General features: G+C 40.2%; 2 protein-coding genes across 6 annotated transcripts in view; both read left to right on the top strand.

Annotated features, from left to right (window-relative positions):
- Positions 1–5,816, top strand: part of ehbp1 (EH domain binding protein 1) — a 156,193-nt gene extending 150,377 nt beyond the window's left edge. For all 5 annotated transcript variants that reach the window (XM_044372579.1, XM_044372578.1, XM_044372577.1 and 2 more), the window contains 2 exons: positions 3,877–3,991; positions 4,432–5,816. In XM_044372579.1, the coding sequence (XP_044228514.1) occupies positions 3,877–3,991; positions 4,432–4,522 (206 nt within the window). In that variant the 3' untranslated portion in view covers positions 4,523–5,816. The remainder of the gene's footprint in view (positions 1–3,876; positions 3,992–4,431) is intronic.
- Positions 5,817–10,123: 4,307 nt separating this feature from the next.
- Positions 10,124–18,284, top strand: otx1 (orthodenticle homeobox 1). Its single transcript, XM_044373829.1, has 4 exons — positions 10,124–10,446; positions 13,001–13,190; positions 14,574–14,725; positions 16,382–18,284. Exons 2-4 carry the CDS (start codon positions 13,094–13,096, stop codon positions 17,132–17,134), a joined length of 1,002 nt encoding a protein of 333 aa, XP_044229764.1. The 5' UTR covers positions 10,124–10,446; positions 13,001–13,093; the 3' UTR covers positions 17,135–18,284.
- The last annotated feature ends 7,621 nt before the right edge of the window (positions 18,285–25,905 follow it).

The following is a 25,905-nucleotide window of genomic DNA, read 5'->3' as shown; positions in this document are numbered from 1 at the left end:
CTAACCAGGAATGAAATCACCAAACTTTTGTGTTTCAGTTTTCAACATTTGCATATAACTGAAGAATCCGGCTATGCATCGCCGTCAAGACGTTTATCTGTCAACCGTTTTCACCGCCTGTCGACTTTCTTCTCCTCCAGTGACACTTTTTGTCTCTTGACTCCACTTGGACCTCGGCCAAAACCAGCTTTTGGGGGCCTTTTACAACGAGAACAAGAGGTAGAGCGAGCAGAGCGGAGAGGACGACAGGGGAAAAAAAAAAAACAAAGAAACGAAGGGGAATACGTTTATAGATCGGTGTCGGTAGACGTAGATTCTCGAGGACTTCGGAGGACGTCGTCCTTTAACTTATGAAGCTGCGGATCAAATCCTGATGTCGCATTGCTGTGTTTTGTGTGTGAGACAGAAAATAAGAGAGAAAGAGACGGATAGAAAGATGCATGTAAGTCGGCCTCTTCTTGCTTTTTTTTTTTTTTTTTTTTTTTTTTTTTTAGAGAACGAAGCTTTGGACCAGTTTGCTCTCTTGAATAAATTTAGCGTCGTCGAAGAGAGCGGGCGGGGAGGGGTTCATGGGGATTTGAACCAGCGCATTCTTGTGTGCCTTGTGCAGACTCACATGGTTACCGTTGGCGTGCACGGCGAGGGTTATCTGAATATGCACCCACCATGTGAGTTGTACACACTCCTCCAAGTCTTTCCCTCTCTTTAACCTCTCTCTCTCTCTCTCCCTCTCTGATGGGGGAGGCGGGGCTTGTTGAGGGGTGAGGGGGTGAGGGGGTGAGTGGGGGGGGGGGGGGGGGGGGGGGGGGGTTTCGCTGAGTGGCTGCAGGGTGTTTTGTTTGTTCCTGGGTGTCTGGTTACCCAGCCTGCCCCGCTCTGGTGTTGCCTGGTCACGTCTCTCATCGGCTCTCTTTATTGTTTACCTTCCTAATGAGGGGGGCGGGACTCTGCGACGTGTGATTGACAGCAGTGTGCTTGCCCCCGTAACCCCCCACCCCATCCCACCCCTCCCACACCACCCAGCTCTCCCTGGGACGAGCAGGACTTTGGCTTTTTGGCTGAGATGTGCTCTGAAGGAGAAGGAGGGCAGGATTGAGAGGATTTTTTTTTTTCATACCTCTCTGTGTTTTTGTGGGAAGTTTTTTTTTTTTTTTTTCCTGAACCCTCCTCTTGTGGGCCGGCCTTGTCGAGAGAGAGAGAGAGAGGATTGTGGGATAGTGGAGTTATGGAGGATATAGACACATTCCTGTCCTACAATTATCTGAGGAAGATGACTCACGTGATGACTCATCTGCTTTTTCTTCTTCTACACTTGACACAGTTTGTCTTGATCTCTCACAACTCCAAATTGCCTTCCTCTCATTGAAAAAGAGGAAACAAAAAAAAACAAACACTCTTCACACACAGGAGTTGGACATATTTGGCAGTTTTGAAGTATTTTGTCGACTCCGCCGCACAGGCAGAGGAGAGTAAATTTGCTTCCTTGAGGAAAAGAAAAAAAAAAGATTGAGGGAGAAAAAGAAAGAAAGAGAAGAACGCAGAGAGCCAAATATTGGGACTGTGTTCATTTCGCTCTGTGGTCGACTTCAAAGGGACGAGCGGGGCCAATGAAGAGAGCGCAGACCTTTCAGGACAAACACACTGGGCCCAGCGTGACACACACACACACACACACACACAAAACACACACACACACACAGCCTCACTGCTGCAATTTGACTCAATGAGGAGGGGGGGAATATTTATTTTTAATAAAGCCACACTTATTTTGGGACTGACATTTTACAACATTCCTTTTATTCTCAAATCAATAGGCGGTTAAATATTGATAGAGGGGTGAAGTTGCCTACGCGCCACAGAAGTTGCACACGGCTCAGCTGTGTTTGAATTCTCGCTGGGATTTTTTTCTTTTCTTTCTCTAATATGAAACGATGGAGTTCCTCGCTGTGAGCTGAGGAGTAGCCGAGAGATTTCCTTCCTTCTTTTTAGCTGTGAGACGGCGGAGGAAATGTTTCTAGTTATAGTTTGTTTTACTGGTAAAATGTGCAGCGACAATAACAAGTTGATTTTATTTAATCTGTTCTATAAACAGCTTGAGTTGTGCTGTTTTTGCAGGATAGGTAGATGCAGGACTGATGTTTCACTACTGGTTGTAATGATATTGTTTAAGCAGCGTTCAGTGTTGGGGGTGAGTTTTAGGGGGGAGGGAGGGAGGAGCGCTGCCCCGGTGTTGGGTGTATCTGGAGCCGAGGGCGCCAGGCGGATATTTGAGCCCCAGGGGGACTGAGTGCTCTCCTGTGGGCAGCCCCCTCCTCCAGGGAGAGGCTGAGGGGATTTGGATCGGGGTCCCACCTGGACCCTGTGGGGCCCTGTGGGGCCCCTTCCTGCAAAGACCCTGGAGAACTGAGACGAGAGTCGGGGGCTCACCTGTTTGTTTGTTTATTAGCTGAGGAACAAACCGAGTGTTTGGCTGCGAGGTGACGTTTATTTTACATGTAAAATAGTGAATCTATGAGATGATTAAATTCAACATAAACATTAAATAATCGTACCGAACTCTTTCAAAACGGACCCAAAACAACCAAACAGGTGTCAAAGCAGGTTAATAGTTACTGACTGAAATACAAATTCATTAAAATGTTGAGTATAACGAGGCGTCACTTTGCTTTTCTGAGGATATTATACCAACTTTCATGAGAAAAGTTTGAAAATATAAAGTGTTCAATAGAATATTCACTTCCACATGTGACTGAAAGACTGAAGTCTGTTAGAAAGTGATTGCCAGTCATTAACGGCTGCAAATGTTAATTTCATTATTGATTAATCTGCCTTTTACTGGCTTGATTGATCGTTTGGTCTTTAAAATGTCAGAAAATGGTGAAAAATGACGATGAAGGTTTCTGAACATGTGACCTAAAACATCTTGTTTAGTCCTGATCAACAGTCCACAACCCGAAGATGTTCAGTTAATCATCACAGAAGACTGAAGAAACAGGAAATATTCACATTTAAGAAGCTGGAACCAGTGAATATTTGCATTTTTTCATTAAAAACGAATCAATTATCAAAATAGTTGCCCACTAATTGATTAATCGTCTGATCGTTGCAGCTTTGCAGTCGTTACCTTTAAGTTATGAGTCACATTAAGATCTTCTCAGTCTCAAGATGATGTGATAAACAGATAATTCAAAACTGAGGAATTTAATTTCCGAAAACGTATGAACATCATGCGGAAGGAAACCTCCATCATGAGGCTGCACGTTAACATGATCGTCCTTCAAGTGTTCGATACATCATCACTGTTCACACAACCTGATGGAGTCGACACATCACGTCTACACACTGGTCCATACGTGGAACCGACCTCGTCTTCGTCTCTACGAGAGTCCAGCAGGTCAAAAACAAGATGAACTTTTATCAAACTGTCCGTCCATCCGTCCGTCCGCTCAACGATCTGAAGATGTTTGAGCAACATGTGTCTTAGTTCAGACAACGTGTCCGTCATGTTGAAGCTGTGAAGTCCTCGTGAAGATCTTGTTTGTCCTTCAGTGTGACTCAGTTACCTGATGAAGAGCTGCGTTAAACAAAGTGAAGCCACGTCCAGTGTGTGTGTGTGTGTGTGTGTGTGTGTGTGTGTGTGTGTGTGTGAGACGTGTGCAGGAAGAACATTTCTATTCCAGGAGGGTCAAAGGTGATTCTGTAGAAATGTTGCTCTTGTGAGGTTGTTCACTGGTCTCTTCGTTCCTGCCAGGACCAAAAAATAAATAAACAACCTGTTGGTCCGCAGGTCAAAGCGTCTCCAGGTTGTTTAGAATAAAAAGATCTCAGCGTCTCCTGGTCTGACGCAGTTTGTTTGTTCTTCTGGTGTCGTTGCAGACTGGCAGAAGACGGAGGCCCAGAAGAGACGAGAGCAGCTGCTGCTGGATGAGCTGGTCATACTGGTCAACAAACGAGACGCGCTGGTCAGGGACCTGGACGCCCAGGAGAAACAGTAAGTTACCTACAATCCTCTCAGCACCAGACACAGAGTATGAAACATTGATGTAAAAACACACAGTTCTGTTGGTTATTTTCTCTCAGAACATCAAACTCAACCTTCAGTAAGTTTGTAGTTTGGTTCCTAAGAAACCGTAGACGTAGTGAAAACACATTTCAGGGCGTGTTGCGTCCCAGCCAGCCTGCAGTCATCTTGCACGGCAGCGGTAGCAGCAGCAGCAGCACACCTGCACAGACGGGATCTCTTCCAGATTGGCGGCACCGTCCGCCAACAGGGTGCCAGGCGGGTGAAAGGTCGGAGCTCGGCCCCTGGCGCCAGGCCACTCCGCAGGTGGCACGGCGACGGTTGCCTCGGCACCGACTGCGTTTACCTGTATGTGCACCCCTTCCCCGCCAACCAACACATCTGACCTTTTGACCTTTGCCCTCCCGCAGGGCCGAGGAGGAGGACGAGCACCTGGAGAGGACGCTGGAGCAGAACAAAGGCAAGATGGCCAAGAAAGAGGAGAAGTGTGTCCTTCAATGATTGTCATTACAGAGAAAACACAACCAACAAATGTAGCCGATAAAAGAAATGTATCATTACGATTATTGATATATTATTATTATTATTATTATTATTATTATTATTATTATTATTATTATTATTATTATTATTATTATTATTATTATTTGATAGTGGCTTTCCTAGACATTTCTATGAGTTGTTGGATTCCTGCTCTGGTTGTTGTTTTTTGGTGAAACTAACAGCAGAGACTCGGCTGGATTAAGAAGCCCTGCGATGCTTTTGCACCAACTTTATACTGACTCAAACTGTCCCACTATATATATATATAAATATATATATATATTAATATATATATATTTATATATATATATACACGATATTTTTTATGTTAATTTGCTTTAAGAACGGTACTTGTATGTGATATGAAAATGTATGACGAGACAAAAGCAGTGCAAACCCCCCTTATCAGACAGATGGGATATTTGTATGTAATGATGCAGCAGCAGCCTCCATCCTGTCTGAATGTGGAGACCAGTCGGATTGAGGTACAGCACAACTGGGTTTAATGGGGGGGGGGGGGATTTTTCTTTATTTTTTTTTTTCTTCTTTTCATGATGTTGAGAAGATGAGTTGGACTTTTAAAAAAACAGAAACAAGAGTCGTTATAATATCAGTCTTTTCAAGCTACTTCATTACTTGACTGTGTATCTTTTAATTATTTCACTTTAAAGTTTTTACTTGTAAAATATCTTAAAAGGAGGAGGGGGAGGGAGGGGGGGGGGGGACGCACACCGTTCATAAATCTTGCATAAATCTTAACTTTCCTATTGCTTTTTTTATTGTCTTGGCTTGAAAGCAGTTTACCAAAAGAAAGATCATGTTTTAAAAAAAAATAATAATAATCTCATGTTGTATATTTTCATCACTGCTCTGACCAATAGCTTCCAAAATCCTCTGGGTTTTTTTTTTTTGTTTTCTTTTTTTCAGGATTCATGCAGTTGAAAGTAAAATATATATATATTATTTATTGCCGTTTGTCCTATAAAAGCTGCTTGTAAGTGAAAACTACCATCACATTTCATTTCATGTGCATTTTTTTTGCTCAACAACTTTTTTTTTTTTTTTTTTTTGATTTCTATTTATTGTATCCTGAAGAGGAGAAATATGCTTATATACACACACACATGCATCTCTTTAGAGCTCCACATCTGGTGCAGTTGTCCTTTTTAAGTGTGAACATTTATCTGTTTATTTATTCCAGTGTCATAACCCAAGTCTTCAATAAAGTCCTTATGATTTCATACTCCACAAAGCAGCGTGTGCTGGATTTATTTTTAACCCCTCAGGAAACAAATATTAGAGGTTTTTTAAAGCTGCAAGTATTTAATCTGCGACCAGTTTCATAATTTTCTTAACAATTTAACGATGAATTTTAATAAAATTCTGCCTTAAAAGTCTTATTTATTATGTTTTTTTCTTATATATTCACTATTTTACAATTGCAGATACATTTCTAATCAATACTTTCTTTCTTCTTTATCAATTTATCCATTTTACCTGCACGTTCTCCAGACCTAGCCTTGTGTTTTTTTTTTCTCTTTTCACATAAAGTTATTGAAATGTAAACACATCAGTGGCTCCTATATCACTGCGCTGCGTTTAGCAACGCTTTATTATTCTGCGCTCTTGTTCAATTCCCCTGCGACTTGTGCGTGTTTATAAATTAAAATTGGCGTTCTGGGTTTTTGTGTGTATGTGTGTGTGTGTGTGTGTGTGTGTGTTTGTTTGAGGTCGGTGCTGAGCAGGTTCCTCCGAGGAAGATTAGAGAAATCACTTTGTACCGAGCAGATGTTTTTTTTTTTTTTTTTTTTTTTTTTTCCTCTCCTTGGGCCGCTTCTGTGCGCGCTGCAGACGGGGGGCAGAGCTGGAGAGACTCGGTCACCCGCAGCCATGGCAGAGATGGATGGATGGATGGATGGAGGGAGGAATAAAAACTAGAAGGTCGAGAGAAAACTGTCGATATTCTTTTTTTTTTTTTAAAGATCGAGAAAAAAAATCACCTCCTTTTAATTGCACTTATTTATCTTGCACCGGCTTCCTGACTGCGCAGCCTGAAATAAACAGTAAAAACGTGTCCCTGTAATAAAAATCAGAGTGTCCGTAGTTTAACCCTCCGCTCCATCCCCGCAGGCAGCCTCCCATCCCCGATTAAAGCAGGAAAATAGGTTGTGACAGCAGACGTCCTCCCCGGCCTTTCTAATACTTTGAAATTAATTTGCTGATTCGTTTCTTCTCTGCTTGGGACCCGACTGTACGTGCACATTACGCACATTACGCGCGTCTCTTCCCCCCCCACCCCCACCCCCCCGGAGGCGCTTTTTTGTTTTACTTTGCGTTATAGCGCGTTTATCACGGGAGGCTGTAAATGTGGAGAATAACGCCAAAGAGCCCAAAAAGAAAAACGGCGAAGGACGTTTAGCTCGGTGCCGTCAGATGGCTGCATGTGTGTGTGTGTGTGTGTGAGAGGAAAACTTAAAAAATGACTCACATCGTCTGTCACTTGTAGATGGATTTAAACTTCTTGTTTAGATTGTTAAAATGTTTTCTGTTGTGTTTTAAAAGCTGACAATTCGCGCGTAAAACTTCACTTTTACTCCGGAATTAGTTTAGATTTTTTTGCTTCTGTTAAATCAGTTTTAAATTCCTTCATCTTCAATCAACTTTACTAAAAAAAATACTTTAATGAAAGAAATAATCAGCTGATAAACCCAACATTTTAACAATTTTGATGCATGTTTTTTTTTTGTAGAATTAGCAGTAAATAAAATGACAGAAACAGCCCTGTCTTACCTCTGCAGCATCACTCGAGTCTTTAACGCTCCTGTGGAAGTAGAAGTGAGTGGAGAAAAAAAAAACATTTCAGTTAGTTTCCTATTTTTACAGAGAATAAGAGCGACGCGCTGCGTAAAAAGCGGCGGTGCCTCGGCGCAGCTGTGCAGCTGAGGATCCTTCAGCTGAATGGATTATCTCCTGAGCTTTGATGTCTCCTGGCCTCACCTCACAGGTGCTGAGAGCCGCTCGGCCCTCTGCCGTTACTTCCTTCCCTAGCCGCCGTCCAAAAAACTGCACCTGAGGGAGCCTCCCGGGTCTCCACCGTGCAGCGAGCGCCGGGGCTCCTGCAACACTGTGTTTTATGCATCATCGTTTTAATAAGCACCGACAACATCCCCGCAGATCCCCGCTTCCAATCCTGCCGGCTGAAGGGACAAAACTTTTCCCCCTCCTCTCCTCGCCGCCTAATCCGAGGCTTTACCAGCTCAGCATTAAGAAAATTCAACTGCAATTTGGGATTAGACAAAATACTCTTATTACAAAAGGTTGGTGCAACTTGATAACTTGATACTTGTTCAGGGGTTTATCTCGGGGTCTTACATCGAGAGAAGAGAGAGGGGGGGAGAAAAAAAACAAGAAATGTAGAGGAAATATCAGAATAACCCGTCTCTTTTGTGTTGTGAGGGCCATATTTGTTGAATGGCCTTTTTGCATAATTTAACGGGGCCTGTGTGTGTGTGTTTGTGTGTGTATGTGTGTGTGTGTGTGTGTTGAGAGGAGGGGTGATGGTATTTCAGTCAGAGCCTCCACGGGCCCTCTGACTGCTCGGACTTCAGATGTGGTGGAAATAAAACGGTGCGTAAAAAGTGTTTGACCTCCAGTCAGCAGCCATGCAGCACAAACCCGCATGAATTAACCGCCAAAAACTCTCAGAAAAAAAACTTTACAACGCCTCTTCTTTGTTCACCTCCCATTCACACATTGACTTCACTCAGTCTGACTTTTTGATTATTTTTTTTCTTGGCGTCTCTGTGCGTAAAAACACGGATTTACCCATTTAAATGACTGTTAAGGTGCGTTTACGTGTTTTTGGTGCGTTCAGGTGCCTTTAACCTCCGAGCAGCATCACTACAGGCCTCCACACACAACCTCCAACATACTTGATCCCCCTTTTTTTTTTTTTTTTGCTCCGCCGACTATTGATGTCTAAGTTTCTCTGTCAAAGTGCTCTCGTCGATGACTTATAAGTCCCATCGGCCTCCACTTTGATACCCCCCCCCCCCCCCCCCCCCCCCCCCCACACACACACACACACACACACAAAAATGTAATTTCCATCCCTCCACTCTCTCTCTCTCTCTCTCTCTCTCTCTCCCTCTCTCTCTCTCTCCCTCTCTCTCTCTCTCTTTCTCTCTGTCTGAACATTAGCTCGCTTTCAGCTCAGGCCTCATTTACAGAAGTTGATGGTTTTTTTTGGATCCACAAAGAAGAGAAGCTCGAGCTGAGCTGCATCTCCACGACCCCTCTCTGACACACAAGCCAGAAATGAAAAAAAAAACCTCCAAAAACCCCAGTTTGTTTTGTGTGTGATGAGTTAAAAACACATTAAAAACATCCGCATAAAGTGCAGGATTTGATTCAGTGACCGCAGCTTTTTTTTTTTTTTTTTTTTTTTTTTTTGCTGCTGATTTTTTCTTCTTCTGTGGATTCTTTTTCTTCCGCAGTGAGTTGGAGGTCTATCCCTATTAAACTTTACGTCAACCATCCTCAAATGTAATTCTAAATGGGGATTAGACCTCATTAATATTCATGAGACTGGTGTGTGTGTGTGTGTGTGGAGAGAGAGAGAGAGAGAAGGAGAGGAGGAGGAGGAGGAGGAGGAGGGGGGGGGGGGGGGCGTATCACAATAAAAATCAAAATGGATAAATTTAACTTCCTTTTTATTTTTGACTTTTTGTGCGACATCATGAGAGGAATGAACAGCAGGAATAACTGTCCCAGTAAAAAGCAGCTGAGGCTTCTTCTCTGTAAATGTGTTTTTGTTTTGTTGATGAACTAACAGGAAGCTTTCTGTCAAACTAAACACAGTTTTTAAAAGATCTTTTTAATCCTCGGAACAAATGTCTTCTTTGATTCCTACATATTCTTTCTCCTGAAACGTTCTGAGTGATGATTTTTTTTTTTTAAATTTCATTTAACAAACAATTTAATGCTTTAGAGGAAAATAAAACCTCTGTGTATCAAGACAACAAGAAAACTGAAGGATTTTAGCAGAAAATGAGTTTTTGCTGCTTCAGTTGAAAGAAAAATCCGCAGATTTAGTTTGTTTCTCTTCTTGGTGGCTCCAAAAAATGCTTCTTTTTCTTGTGAGCTGCATTAAAATAACAAAATAATCACTTCTTCCTATAAAATGTGAATATATATGTATATATATCCTCTAAAGACAGTTTCTGCCTTTGCGCACTTTGGCGCACAGCAGAGCGCACGCAGGCCTGCGCTCTCTGAAGCACTCAGTCTCTCCAGCAGGCCTGTGAAACATTTCCATCTTTTTAAAACCTCTCTGTGGTTCGTCTAGGTCTCGGGACCGGGACCTGAGGAGGAGGAGGAGGAGGGAGGGAGGGAGGGAGGGAGGGAAGAAGGGGATATGAGTGGGAGTGGGCTCTCAGAGTTGCAGCTACGCGTCTATAGGCCGCCGTCGCCGTCCGTCAGCCGGGAGACGCGCGCCGATTGGCTGCAGGAGGCGGATCCGCAGGTGTCCTCCGCTCATAGAGGCGCGGGGCGGAGAGAAGGTGATCAATCTCCATTAGAAACCTTAACACTCTGACAGACAACGACAAGCCCCCTGAAAGCAAATGAGTTTGATTTATTTGGCTGTAAAAACACCCGGAACCGCACCGAGGACGCGGTGACGCTTGTGTGCGGTTAACCTGGCTGCGTGTTTGTCCGTGATGCTGCTCGGTTTGCGCACTGTTGATTGTTTTTGAGCAAGTCTGCCGCTGCTGCTGCTTGAGTTTTGTGCCCTGCAGACTTCCTACTGCTGGATAATTTTACTGCTGCTTTCCTCTTGTGGCCCGAGAGCTCAGGAGAAGGGAAGGAGAGAAAAAAACAAGGTAACGTTGCTTTCTTTTCTCTCACTAATTTAATGTTTTATGCGTATTTTTCTATTTTTTTTTACTCTGAGCCGCAGTTTGCACGCGAGCAACAAAACTGTGCATCATTAACACGAGCAGCTCAAGTGTAAAAAAGCGACAGAAAAAGTCACTTTTTTTTCTCTCCAAACGTTGCATTCATTTCAAAAAACAAACAGTGATACGTGGTGTGAAAACGTTTGTGTGAATTGTTTTTTTGCGGAGATTTCAATTAATCCGCAGCGTGGAGGACTTCAGCTTGAACTGGATAAATGAAGTCAACTTCCTCCCAGAGTAGATAATTTTCATATTTCTATTCCGATTCATCCATGTGGAGGTTTTTTTTTTCTTCCTTTTTTTTTGAGTGCAATTGGCCATTAAAACGTTTGAACCACTTAGTAGATAATTGGAGAGGCGTGTTTTGGTTTTTGTTAATTTATTTTGCTGATAAGAGCCCTTCTGAAACGCTCTCTCTCCCCGGAGGTCTAATCTAAATTCTAATTGAGTTCATTTGCACCGAGATCTCGCCTTTTCACTCCGGCCTGGCAGAGCTGGAAACGCGGCGTTAGAAGCCGCTGGAATACACGTTTGTCTGGTTCAGGTTTGGGTTTTTTTTTCCTTTTTCTTTTGGTCAGTTAGGAGCTCATTGTTAAAAATAATCTCTTCCCTTTTTTTTTTTTTTTAGATTAACTAATTGAATTCACACTGCAGGGCTGAAACTCTCCACTGAGGAGTTCAAATTAAATATAATATCCAACTTTTAAAACCTTCACCAGGATATAAAAAAAAAGAATGAAAAAAGTCAAAGCTCTTCTCTGTAGGTGAGATTAATGTTTCAGATACTTGTTTTAAATTCAAAACGCTTTGTGCTCATTTTCTCCTAAATTTTAACCTTTTTAATTGAATCTCTTTTACTGAGAGAAACAAACACACATAAAGGGATGTTGCTTATAATTAAATAGGCACAGAGAGGAATTAAATATCATAGTTATAGAAAATATTAATTTACTGTTTGTTATAATCTGGAGAAAATGAAGTAAATTAGCCTTTATTTCCAGTGGAGTTTGATTATTTTCTCCTGAGCGTTAAAATAAAGAAGAGAACAAACATTAAAGATGATTTCTTAAAAGATAAAACTGTTAAAACTGACTCCTCACATCTTTGGCTTTTTTAATAAAAAGAAGAGTGATGTTACATTACTGCAGCTGCATTTTTCTTTCCTTCTTTTTATTATTATTATTATTATTTTAATGTGGATTCAGTTAATTTCAGCCGGGAGCTGAAGAGCCGCAGGAGTCTTGTTGTGGTCAGAAAAACACACAAAGTTTGACGACCCGAAACAAACAGAATGACCGAGAACAGAAAAGACTTCACACAGGCGCAGCTGTGATTTTATACATTATCAAATCACATCCATAATCCAGCTTTTTACGCGCTGTGTGTGTGTGTATGTGTGTGTGTGTGTGTGCAGGCCTCCACACACACACACACACACACACACACACTCATATTGTACTCAGTGTGCTTTTATTCAAAGGTTTCAACTTTAAAAAAAAGATTCAACACAGAATAATAACCCTGCACTTTTTATTGCAAAATGTAAAATTAATTTTCCATTTTGACTTTAAAATGAGTGAAAGTTTGACAAAAATGCGTCATTTTACAAGGTATTTTCTGTCTTTTTAAAAAAATTTTTACCCTGATTATTGATCTTATTGACATTCAGAGCTTTTAAACGGTACATTACATAATAGATGTCATTTATTTTTGATTGAATTATTAATCACTGTTTGAGGATCAAAGTGTTTCTGGTGTAAAAAAAAAAAAAAAAAACGTGAAGTGCATCTATTTACAACAAACTGTAGCTGCAGCAGAGAAAAAGTGAATAATACATAAAGATAAAATAGAGACAGTTCACAAGTAAACAAAACATAAATATATATTCAAATCAACACAAACAGTCTTTTCAGGGAAGCAGTGATTTATTGACAATGTTCATGTGTGTTTCCTCCTTTTATCGATGGTTTTATTTTATATTCTGGAGGTTTGTCAGTTTAAACAGATGATATAAAGTCTTGTTTTTATAAATGAAAAGTTGTGTAGCTTCAGTTTGCAGGTTTGTTTTCTCCGCTGAGGTTTGACTTGGAGCGGATCTGGCAGCCGTTTGACCCCGACTGTCCCCCCAAAATCTAATATTTCTGAAGCGGTTTCATGTGCGTCTCTGTCGTGGTTTTTATATCCAAGTGCCAGTAAATTATGAGCAGGATTTGTCAGGTACTTCAGTGTAATGACGGCTGTTTATTTATAGTGTTTTCCTGCGTGTTTCCACTTTGAATACATTTGTCTGGAAAGAGGGATTTCCAAATAAAACACAACAGTTTCTTTCTCAAATGTTGGATGATAAAAACAATCTTCTCCTGGTTCAGGATCCATATTTTTCTCTCTCTCTCTCTCTCTTCCAAAACTAACTTTTGCAGTGACAGCTGGCTTTGATTCATCTTGTTTTAAAATACATTTTGTGTGTGTGTGTGTGCAGTGACTTGGATCGGCCCCCTGTCCCGTCAAGCTGCAGCATCGGGGGAAACCGAACCACTGGCCTGAGCTGGGTGGAGCAGTGACCGCCTGTAGCATGATGTCCTACCTCAAACAGCCCCCCTACGGCGTCAACGGCCTGGGGCTGAGCGGCGCTGCCATGGACCTGCTGCACCCCTCAGTGGGCTACCCAGGTAGGAGCACACACACACACACACACAAACACACACACACTTATATATCTACATACACACACACACACCTTTTTAAAAACATAAATGCCATTGGACAAAAAAAAGGAGAAAAGTGTTCTTCATTAAGAAAATTAGGCTACTAAAAAGTGAATTAATGTGCAGTAATAATAATAATTATTATAATAATAACAATGATGATGATACAACGGTAATAATAGCAGGATAACAACAATAATAATAACAATAATAATAACGTACTAGTGTGTTTTGGGCTTATATGCGAGTTTATTATAGTTAACTAAAACTAAACTTAAAAACTAAAACTAGGTGTGAAAAAACATTTTTATTTAACTGAAATAAAAATATAATGTAGACTTAAGAAAAAAAGTAATTAAAACAATAGACTACTGTGTTCTTACAAAACTAACTAAAATTTAAAAAAAAAAATACACAGAAAATGTCTTAGTTTTCTTTCATGTCAAATGTGTCAACAAGCATGAGGAGGCTGGTTTATTGAGACTATATAGTATAAAGTCTAATACTACTGTAGGCTATAAATATACAGACATGTATTATATATTTATATAAATGACTAGAGTCAACTGTCGTGTTTATATTGTAATAACTATTCTGAACTTATTAAATCTTGACCCTGACAGATACCACTCCATATTATAATAATTAAAACAACTAAAACTGATACTGAAATTAATAAAAACTGAACTAGACATTTTTAAACAATAAAAAAACTAAACTGAAACGAGTACAGCCACTCTGAAAAAATATAAAACTATAATAACTCTGCTTATATGGACAAAAAAATAATGATACAAAATGTTCAGGACAAGACAAAAATCACACATCAAGTGTCTTTGTATTTTGTTAAGCAGTTAAAGTATGATGTATGTGCACCATGAATTATCATTATAACATAAATTGTACACATGATAACAGCCTATTAAGTTATTTGAAATGGGTTTTACCTCCACTTTGCCTGTCAGAAACCTTTTTCTTTTTGTTCTTATTTTTTATTATTATTTTTTGTCTAGTTTATGTCTCGACTTTTATCGGTGTAAACTAAAATAAAAATGTCGGTTAGAAGTTAATTTCTCTACGTCTGCAGGATAAGTGAAGTCAGTGCTACTGATCATAAACAATAATGATCAATAATGAGAAAACGCGTTACAATTTCACCCAACGGAAAGCTCCTCTAAGATTTTAATTTTTGTTTTACGCTGATTAATTAAGGATAAAGTGTTGTATTTTAATTATTTTCCACAGCAGACTTCACAGTCTGAGCAGAAACTCATTATTATGAACATCGTTATTAGCAGTTTTATTAACGGCTCTCTTGTGTTTCTTCCGTGTCGTTTTGCTCCGCAGCGACTCCCAGGAAGCAGCGGAGGGAGCGGACAACCTTCACCCGCTCCCAGCTCGACGTCCTGGAGTCTCTATTCGCCAAAACCCGCTACCCGGACATCTTTATGCGGGAGGAGGTCGCACTGAAAATCAACCTGCCCGAGTCCAGAGTCCAGGCAAGAAATAAATTATTTCCTTTGCACCTCCGTGTGTTCAGTTGAAGTGTGGAAACGTCTCCAAAAAAACACAAACCTACCGAGCCCAACGGTCGACACTAACGGTCAATACTAACGTTAACGTTCAACACTTACCGTTGACTCTGGATAGACGTTGGTAACTTTTGGTATTAAATTATGCTATTTGCTAACATCAAACAGGCCATTTTTTAAACACACAAATACGTTTTAAAAGGTATTTTTCCTGCTAAATTTGGCTTCCCATTAACGTTCTAATGCTAAAAAGTATAATGATAAAATGGCAACTTAATTTATTGTAAATAGTTAAACCAGCATTTCAACTGCAACTCCTAGCTAGCCCCTCATTAGCATCGATTATGAGGAGCTACCTTATAGGAAATTAATTAGCCTTAGCGCATTTATTTATTTATTTATTTATTTTAAAAGTATAATAGTCAGTTGTGTCTTTGCTTATCACTCTCTGGAAGCATGTATGTGTTTTTAAAAATGATTTAAATGTTCGTGTATGTCCTTGAAATCGACCGTTGGTGTCCTAATTTATGTATATTACAGCAGTTATAATTAGCTTAGTTGGGTTAGCCTATAGTTAGCTAAACTGACCGTTAGTTAGGCTAAATGGCTTAGGTGTCATATCATCACCAAACCTGAAACCTTTTTTTAAAATTTTAACACCAGTAATTTCTCAAAACACTACTTTCTCATTTAATTTAAGAAGAAAATGACATAATTAAGCTATAGGTATAATTTCAAGTCTGGTAGCTCTTGATTACAGTCATTTAAGCCCCTTTTTAAAGTGGATAATAACGGACGTATGGATTGATTTTTGATCAATAAGTGTTGGGGGCAACTGGATGTTGATGGTTGTGTTCAAGTGGTTATTTATATAATCTCATATTCCCCACCTATGTTTCTGGTTTAGCTCATAATTATTTATTTTGTCAAAACTTTATTTCATTTTGGCAGTGAGCAAGCATCCAACAGACCAAACTGCATGTGAGTTTTGATGTAAACAGAAATAAGTGACACAATTATAGAGACAAACGTTAGAGTCTATTGAAAACAGTAGATTCTTTCATTATTATTTGATGCAATACAACTGAAGGCTGTGTAATTTGATCTGAAATATGGCGGCGAGGTAATGAAGAGACCAAGACTAGTCTAGCAAATACTCCAGAAACTCACTGGTGTACTACCATGTTGAACAAATACTACTCTTCAGAGGCATTAGGGGAAAACCAAGGCAAGCCTCTCTCTCTCTCTCTCTCTCTCTCTCTCTCTCTCTCTCTCTCTCTGACAATTTGAGTTATTCTCTGAATGTGTGTGTGAAACAAAATGCTCTACATGATCCTACCCTCTCGGTGCTCTAGAGTTACCCTACTGTGTGGTGAAACCCAATAGCCTGTTATCTTAGAGCCGTCTACCAGGTATGAAATTGGACCCCTGGCTGGTCCGAGCCAAGGGGCCGGGGTGGAAATGAACCTTGATGGCTAATAACCCACAATTTTCCTCCATAATGTACTCCCAGCATGGCCCAGGACTATCTTCTTCTTCTTTTTTTTTTTTTTTTTTGATGAAATGCTGCAGTTATTTATGTGTACGCTTGCTAACTCCTGGCTCGGTTGTTCTCGGTTGCAGGTGTGGTTCAAGAACCGGAGGGCCAAGTGTCGCCAGCAGCAGCAGAGCGGCAGCAGTGCCAAAGCCAGGCCGCCTAAGAAGAAGTCTTCTCCGGCCCGAGAGAGCACCGGATCAGAGAGCAGCGGCCAGTTCACGCCTCCTGCCGTCTCCAGCACGGGCTCGTCCTCGTCCTCGTCCTCTTCCACCAATCACACGGGCCCGGCGGCGGCGCTCAGCAGCACCTCTACCTCCATCAGCACCGTCTCCTCCATCTGGAGCCCCGCTATCTCCCCCGGAAACGCTCCCGCTCCAGCCGTGGCCCCTCTCCCCGAGCCCGGACCCCCTTCTAACGCCTCCTGTATGCAGCGCTCAATGTCAGGCTCCGCCGCCGCCGCCACCTCCTACCCCATGTCCTACAACCAGACGCCGGGCTACGGCCAAGGCTACCCCGCCCCCTCCAGCTCCTACTTCAGCGGCGTGGACTGTGGCTCCTACCTTGCCCCCATGCACTCCCACCACCACCCCCACCAGCTCAGCCCCATGACGGCCTCCTCCATGTCAGGCCACCCGCACCACCACATCAGCCAGTCGTCAGGCCACCACCACCATCACCACCACCACCAGGCCTACGGCGGCTCCAGCCTGGCCTTCAACTCCTCCGACTGCCTGGATTACAAAGAGCAGACTGCGGCCTCCTCGTGGAAGCTCAACTTTAACACCACAGACTGCTTGGACTACAAAGACCAGGCCTCCTGGAGGTTCCAAGTCTTGTGATCAGGCTTTTTTTTTTTTTTTTTTTTTCCTCCTCCCTGCTCGTCTGCTCCCTCTTCTTTTTGTTTTCCAGATTAGCTTGTTTTTTTTTTTTTTTTGTTTTTTTTTTTAAAAGACAAAAAGAGTTTATGAACCATAAGATAGCAGCAGCTCCTTCTCGTCCACTTTTAAAAATTAAAAATTTTAAAAAAAGAAGAGAAACAGTCCCTCAAAAGTCCTGTGAAGAGAACATGAAAAGTTGATCAGGAGCAGCAGAAGAAGAAGAAGAAGAATGGGTTTTTAAAAGACGCCCCCCTTCTTGGATGACCTTAAGAAAACCAAACTGTTTTTTTTTTTTTCTTTTTTTCAATTCATTTCAACCAAACTCCTTTGACCACCAGCTCTCTGGCTCTCTGGATGGGAGGAATATTTTCCCCTCTGGTGCACCGACAGGAACTGCCTGCCGTTGCTCCCCCCCTTCGTCTTACCTCCAACCCAATCAAAAAAAAAAAAAAACAACAAAAAAAAAAACTCCTGTATAGTTTTTATTTCTCAAAATTTGTTATTTTAGAATGACAGAGATTTTTAGTCAGCTACATCGAGGAGCTGAAATATGTAAATATGTATTTGGGTCAGTTACAGTGACCATGTTTAGTTGGTGTTTTTTTTCCCGAATTTGAAAAATTGTTTATTACCACTTTGGGAGAAAAAAAAAGGAAAAAAAACTGTATGTAAATCTTTCCAAATATTCCAAAGATAAACAAATTGGCCATAAAGTTTCAGCTTTTATATACATTGTTTTACTCAGCAAATTTGAAAAATGTCTTGGAAAACTCTCTAAATCTTAAAAATAATAGATGCAGAAATATTCTGGCTACATTTTTTTGTTTTCCGGATGATATATAGCCTCTACATTTTCAAAGCAGACCTCCTCCTCCTTCCTCCTCCTCCTCCTCCTCCTCCTCCTCCTCTTCCTCTTGGGCATTGTCGTGATTATTGGACATGTTTGAACCGCAGCACTTGGCTTGATTATTGGAGTCAAAACATTTTTTTTTTCTTTTTCTGGAGAGGAAATGTGGATTTATAGCTCCAAAAATGACAGTGAGATGTTGAATGTATCTTTAAGGCGACCACCTTTACATACATGTTCATCCAATAAAGATCCGTTAAGTCATATTGATCTTCCACAGTGGATTCTGTCTGTTTGAGTCCCAACAGGGAGTCAAATTGGGTTTTTTTTATTTTTTTTTTTTAATAGATTCATGTACACCAGCAAATTACAAACTCAAAACTCCTGTTTTCTCTCATTTGAACTAGACACACTTTTATTTAAAAGCTTGTTTCTTCTTCTTCTCCTAATTATAACAGGGTAAATGCAAATTAACCCATAATTAATACAACCCGTGAACAGCGTGTAGGCCCCGCATTTCCATTTTAGAGAGCAAACCAGTTTAATCCTCTTCTGTCTCTGTCTTTAAATTGAAACACTAAACATCTCTCCTCGCTTTAGGGGAGACCAAGTGTCTTTTTTAAACTGCGGCGTTAAAAAGCCTTAAATATTGAGCCGGGAGACATTTGATCGAGGCGTAATTGAATGCAGCGCTGTAATGGCGTGATAATTACTCCTGCGCCCTGAGTTGGTTTCTCCAAAATAACCTGCAGGAATTTCTCTGCCTCTGATGCGGTAATTACGTAGGTGGGGCCAGGTTAGGGGGTCAGATGTAAGTGTGTGTGTGTGTGTGTGTGTGTGTGTGTGTGTGTGTGTGTGTGTGTGTGTGTGTGTGTGTGTGTAATCCTCGCAGGCATAAAAGAGGGGGAAGTTTAAAAAAAAAATCGCGTCAGTTTTCTGGCAAGGTTGTTTTGGACTGACAGTGAAGGCCGCGCTGAGAGCAAAGGAGCCAATAACAGAAAAAAACAGGTTTAAATAAATAAAAAAATCACTGTTTTTGTGCAAAGAAATTACGCACCAAAAGTGCAAATTGTGCGCACTTTTTTAAATTAAGGGCAAGTACAGTTTTTTCCAAATAATTTCACATAAAAAACGGAAGTTTAAATGAGTTAAATGAATCTGAATTGAAGAGTTTTTCTTGTAGGCTCTAATTAAGGCTCAATTATTTTCATCACTGGTTAATCTGCTGGTTATTTTCTCGATTAACTGATTCATATTTTATCTGATTAACAATATAAAACTCATATGATCAGTATTCTTCACATAAGACAGAAATCAGTCATTTTGTCTTTCTTTTTGCTTGAAAAGTGACTAATCAATTATCAGAATAGTAGCCGACTGATTTTCTGTACATCAGCTAATCGATACATTGACTGATTGTTTCAGCTCTGGTTCAATTAGTGTAATTTTCAATGAAATGATAATTAAACCATCAGTGAGGTCGAGATGCCTTCATCCACAAGAGGATTAACACGTTAGAAAGATGAAAGAAACGTTTCTGCTACATTAAAGTTATTTTATCTTTGTTTTAGTTTCTATTAAAGGTTTTTTTTAATATTCAGATTAAATAATCTGAGAAGGTTTAAAAAAATGTGTCGCGGATTACTTTGATTGGTTTTGGGGTCAGTGAATCACTGCCTAAACGGTCACAAGATGATCAATAATGTCTGACAGAGACAAAAAAATGAGCTACAGTATATTAAGTGTTTTGTTTTCTGATTTATGTTCAATCTTTGCTCTTTTTCTTGTGTCATTTTACACTTTTACCTCCTAAAAATCATCCAAATGAGTCAATTAAAGTCTTTCTGCAGCCTGTGAGGAGAGGACACATGTTTGGAAACCTCTGCCATAGATCCTCCAATCACCTTGATCAGATTATCAGCCTGATCGATACATATTGGAGTTCCTCCCTGCCTGTGGATGATCGTGTTTCAGCTGCAACCCGCCGTGTGTTTCTCTCTCTTTATGTAAATGAATCTCGCAGCAGCTGAATAAATATCTGCAGACATTAAACATGTTTGCGCCAAGACGCGCAAACAGCGCAGCGAGCGTCCACGAGCAGCGGCGGATTTGTTCGGATTTGCATCAAACAAACATTTGCGACCAATCTTGTGTGGATTGTTTAAGGAGTTTTTTTTGGGGGGGGGACGTGGGGGAGGGTAGGGGGGAGCCACAGGTCTCACATGAGACAGCTGCTCACCTTCAAACACCGACTGAAACAAAAAAAAAAGAGAGAAAAAGAAAAGAGAAAAAAGGAGCGGTGTAAGCGTTTCTGACAAAAGAAGAGATTATTAAATGTTTCCTCTGAGGATGTGAAGCTGCAGCCAACATGTCAGACATGAAGGAAATGTTTCTGTGCAGCCTGCAGGTTAGTTAACTAATTAAACACCTGCACAACAGCCCAAACAAATAGATACATTCAAGAAAATAAGATATTTAGATTAAGATAAAGAGCGAATGAAATAAAAATGAAAATGTGGAGAGAAGTGAAGTGAAGGCCTCCACATGAACGAGCTAAAAAAGGCTAAAAAATGCTGATGAAAAAAAGGAAAATTCATCAGTGAGTTTTAATGTGAGAGATGTGGCTGATAAACACACAGGAGACGCGTTTTTCTTCGTCAAAACGCAGGAAAAGAAAAACATTTAATGATCAGCAGCTTCTTAAAAAACGTCCAAGTTTATCAAATAAAGCTTAAAAAATCCAGTTATTTATAGTAAATGTTGCGTCAGAGGAAAAAGCTGCTGCTCAGAAATAACAGAAGTGTTAATAACTTACTTTTAACATGCAAATTATTTCATTCTCCTGCAGCTGTTTATTGAGGAATTTAAGTTAGAATTCAAATCTTTTGCAGTTTAAAACAACTAAATTTAATCTAAAGTTGCAGCAAAATATCAGAAAAGTCTCACTTTAATTTACATGTCGCTGCTTCTGCTGCTGTTTAGTTTTAGGAAATAATTTTGGATTATTATTATTAGTAGTATTTCCAGATAAACATGCAATTAGTTTGATGATTGAGATGAATCATTTATACAGATGTTACTAATTAAAAGATGAAATTCACTTTGCAACAAAGAGTTGCATCCAAAAAAAAACACAGTTCAGTTTTCTCAACACAATACTTCATGTCTGCTGCTTTTAGTTGCTGCAGGTGATATTTATTTTTATTATTTATATTTGTTTTGATAGATAAAGGCTGAATTTTAACATTGCAGCCAAACAAATCAGCTTCATTTACTTCAAACAGTGTATTTTGGCACCAGAAGAAGCACTAAAAACGACTCTAAATGTATAAAAACACAACTTTAATCAGCAGGTATCTCTTAATCCGACCCGATGACCTCAGACACAAATGCTGACAGATAAACCATCTCGAACATACTGTATTGAAGGAATTATCATCCTTCTGTCAAGATGGAAACGATTATAAAAACAAGAACAGAGGTTACAAAAGCACGAATCCAAATTCGTCTTTCCATCAGACTCCACTTTGTCTCGGACCACACAAATGCAAACTAGTCAGATTATAATTTCTTTTAAATGTGACCGAGTATTTAAGGTTCGTTTCTCTCTTTCATCAGATCTACGGCAGGTTGCAAACAAAGGTTAAAAAATGTTGTTTTCATCTTCACGGCCTCGTCTGAACTTAACCTGAGGTTTGGTTTTACGCCTGAGGGAAGAACCAACAAAACACTTTTAATTTAGAAAAGGTTCAAGAGTGATTAAATTGACGATATAATCCAGTCAATTAGTTCATCTCTTTGTTTAACACACTTTTTTTTTTTGTAATTGGCATCCAAATTCTTGGAGCGCTTAGAGAGTTTCGGTTAACACAAGGTGCAACCAGGATGTTTTTTTTAAGGGCACTAACCGATATTTTGTCATATTGAACATCTTAAAAATGACCAAAACTTGCATATAATCAGTGTTTTTATCTGAATTTCATTATTGCAAGTGTGAAAAAAGCCTCTAAACTGTTAAAAGAGACACTTATGGATACTTTAAGCTTTAAAATTAGGAGCTAAAATCAAACAATTATACATAATCTGCTAATAAAATACATTTAATTGCAGGATTTTCAGCCTGTTCGCCTGTAGATGCGTTCAAGTACAGTCCGTCACATCTGCTGATATTTGATATTTAATAAAAAAGGACGCTATTGGCCCAGTTCGTCACTCTAATCTTGTGTGCACGAGTGTGTGATAAGTGTTGTTTCAACCTGAGCTCAGGGTCCGACGCCTTCATAGTTTGTTCAATAGGTCGATTGATTGCACCACTGGTTGTCGACTGTTGACCTTTTGGCCTCTCGCCTGCTCCAGTGAAAGGTGTCTGAATGTGGGTGGACTGGAAACTGTTGACATTTTGTTCACACTTGTCCAGGAAATGAACTGGAACCGTGCTGGACCGTTTTTGCATGAGCGGTTGTGATTTCTATCTAGGAGAGACAGAGACAGACAGACAGATAGATAAAGAAGACAGAAACCGGACTGATCCTCCAGTATTTGATTTGTGTTGTGCGAGACCTCGATACGTCAAAGTACATGTGCGAGAGTGAGAAAGAGATTCGAAGGACCAACAGATGCACTGATAGCCTGCATGCTGGGACTGCTTTCTTGTCTTCTGTTTCCATGCAGGACAAGAAAAAAAAACAAAAAAAACAACAACACACACACTCACACACTTGTCTTTCATTGGCTGTCGACTGTCGCCAGACCTTGGCATCCTGGTGTGTTCATAGGCCGGTATGAGGAGTGAGAGGTGATACAGAGGAGGATTATATTTACCTGGGGGAGGTTAATCTGGGGTCAACTGTACACCGACGTGGGTGTAGTCCGGGCCGTCGTCTCCAGTTTCTCTGCTTTTGTCTGTTTCTTCTTTTTCTTCTTGCATCTTGTTTTGTTTACCGTCAAGTCTGGGCACATATAACTGGTGGGTCTATACAGGTTCACACAATCTTTAAAAAAAAAAAAAAAAAAAAAAAAACCCAACAAAGCCACCACCAAACCTCTCGAATCTGTCATCCAAACTCAAAGAAGGTGAAGGTACCTTTGGTTCCTATGAGGGGATTTCACAGTTGAGTCCAGGCGGCCAATACAGCCGAGCTGGTGGAGTGAAAGCAGCTTAGTCACCCCTGTGACACAAGGCGCTGAGAGCATTCATGAAATTCCTCGTGGGTTTGCATACTGTAGGTTTAGTTGAGCACACCGAGTCTCTCTGTAACGTCGAGCTTCATCCGTCCTTCTTTGATTAGCACTGACAGTTTGGATTGATTGACTATTAAATGGGTACGCAGACTTTTAGGGTATTTGGCCCTTATTAAGTGTGATGAGGGGGTCAAGTAGACTGATCTGTTGGCAGTGTCTGCTAACATGCATACAGCGTTCTCCTAAAAGAGAGACAATAAGATGCTTTGCAGCTCTGCACGAGGATGTTTTTATGTTTTGTCTATAAACCTGACAGGCTGGGAATAACGGAGATGAAATTAAACAAAAACAAAGAACTTTCAGCGGCTTCACAAATAATCCTGAAGACTGAAGTTCACTTTTTTTATAAATAACAAATCTATAAAACAAACAAGAGTCTATAGTCAAAGCACAATGGTGTTTTGAATGCTGAATGCTAATGCTTGCATGGCATCGTGGCCATGTTGAGCAGGTATAATCATCTTCAACATCTTCGTTTAGCGTGTTAGCATGCTAACATTTGTTAATTTAGCACTAAACACAAATGGGAATGTCATTAGTTTTGCAGGTATTTAGTCATAAACCAAAGCATTGGACTAATAATGGGAATCCTCAAAGATATTACAAATCATCCTGAAGGGAACATGAATGTCAACGTTAAGTTTCATGGCAATCCATCCCATAATCGTTGAGATATTTAAGTCTGGACTGAAGTGGTCGACCAACTGACGCTGCCATCTCTAGAGCCCTGAGATCGTGGCTAACAACAATACAAACAGTGGAGCTAAAAGCTAATAATTTAGGTTATGCTATTCATTCACTTGACACGCTAAAATATAAACATGGACCCTCAACTGAGCTCCCTACGTGAGACACAGAGATGGTTTTGGTGCCGATCGTCTCTTAAACAACTCAATAAACTGATCAGAAGGCCAAACTCCTAAAATCCAATCAAGTTCTTTAAACAGTGTATCAGTAAATTAAACGATCTGAGACTATGAGAGAAAACTTTTCTGAGGTCACTGCAGCAGTCAAACACTTCCTTCAGACCAGACTGGACTGGTGGAAGCAGTTCAGTGTGGACTTTGCCTCACCCTGTTTTTCTGGACTGAGCACCTCCCCTCATATCTGACCTTAAATGACCGTTCACTTCCCTGCTCCGCTCCTTGTAGATCAGTTGCGTGGGGATAAGGAGGGATGCGGTGGAAAGGTATTTGAAGAGGGCTCGTATTATCTCATCTGGAAACGATGCAGAGGACCCTCGTCCCAAGTCACAACTTGTCTTTTCCTGCAGCCCTCCAGCGCAGGGAAAGCTTAATGGAGACTTGTTGGCCTTCAGGCTTTAGTGTTTCCCCATCGAGGACGTCGACTCCGTGTGTCAACAGATTACTGTCTGACGTGTTCGTCACGTTTCCTCCTTCATTTAGTTTGCTCTTCATTGACTAACTTTTCTCTCTCCACATATGAAGCCAAAGAGAAGCGACTCAGAAAAACGATGGCAGTAAACTGACCGTGTACGATGCTTTGTGGTTATGTAGAGAAAATCTAAACTCTACTTATGACCTTTGACCTTTAAAACATGCAGAAACAATCACAGCTGTCGGCCTCTGTTGGGAAAAGAAAATACAACTATCACTTAAAAATCTGAAAAGTTAGTTAATTTCCAAGTATTATCCAGTTTGATTAACTGGCTATACAGAAAATGAACCATTATGTCATGTTGACATCAGTTTATAGCTGATTGTTTGTGTGTAAAAGTAACAATAATTGCAAAATTAACAATTTTCCCTCTTTAAATAAAAATGTAAATACTTTGTTTTTCTTCTGATCTTATTGAAGATTATTGAGGTGGTAACGCTTCCCTCTGCCATAAACTAGACTCTCACATCTGATGAATGTGACAAAACACCAAAATGACAATAAAAGCATCATTATTACCACTAAATAAGGAAATATTAGTTTATATATTTGTAGTAAAGGTATTGGGAAATGCATGTAAAAAACTACTTTTGTTTGTCAAAAAGTCATCTCACAGACAGAGAAATGTGCAGTAAGTTGTCTTATATAGTGATGTTATCTATTCTGGGGTCACTTATATAACTCCAATAACAGAAATCCTTATAAGACTTATTTGGGATTTGGGAAGTGAAGTGCTGCATAAAAAGTACCATCAACGACAATCACAGATATAAAACATATAAAAATATATTGTATTGTTTTCCAGTCGGGGTCTCTGAGACCCCAAACAGAAGTAATGCATCATTTTCTGTGGCGGACGTCTGAAACATGGCGTCAGAATCACGTTTATAAGAAATTCTCCTGAAATTACTCAAAGTCATGAAGCATCAAGGTGATAAAATAACGATTAGTATGTTTTTTTTTTAGCTGTTAGAGAGGCTGAACAGAACATTTAGCTTATGCACATTTGACCAAAAGTCGACCACAAATATGACATTTATCTTCACTTTTAGTCTCTTATGTTTCTCTTTGACTTCAATCTGAGGCAAAAAAAACAGGTTGTTCTAATCATAGAGCATCAAAATATAATGTGTTTTGTCTCTGAGGCTTCTCAAGAGGCAAAAACAGATATTCAGTACAGCTATTTTGCACCGTAATTAAGTACTTTTCTTGATGAAACAATTGTACTGTGATTCTTATGCAAAGT

This window comes from Thunnus albacares, chromosome 14, assembly GCF_914725855.1.
Source record: "Thunnus albacares chromosome 14, fThuAlb1.1, whole genome shotgun sequence".
In the NCBI taxonomy this organism is placed as follows: Eukaryota; Metazoa; Chordata; class Actinopteri; order Scombriformes; family Scombridae; genus Thunnus; species Thunnus albacares.
Note: the sequence above shows the minus strand (reverse complement) of the source record. Positions and strands in the feature narration are given on the sequence as shown.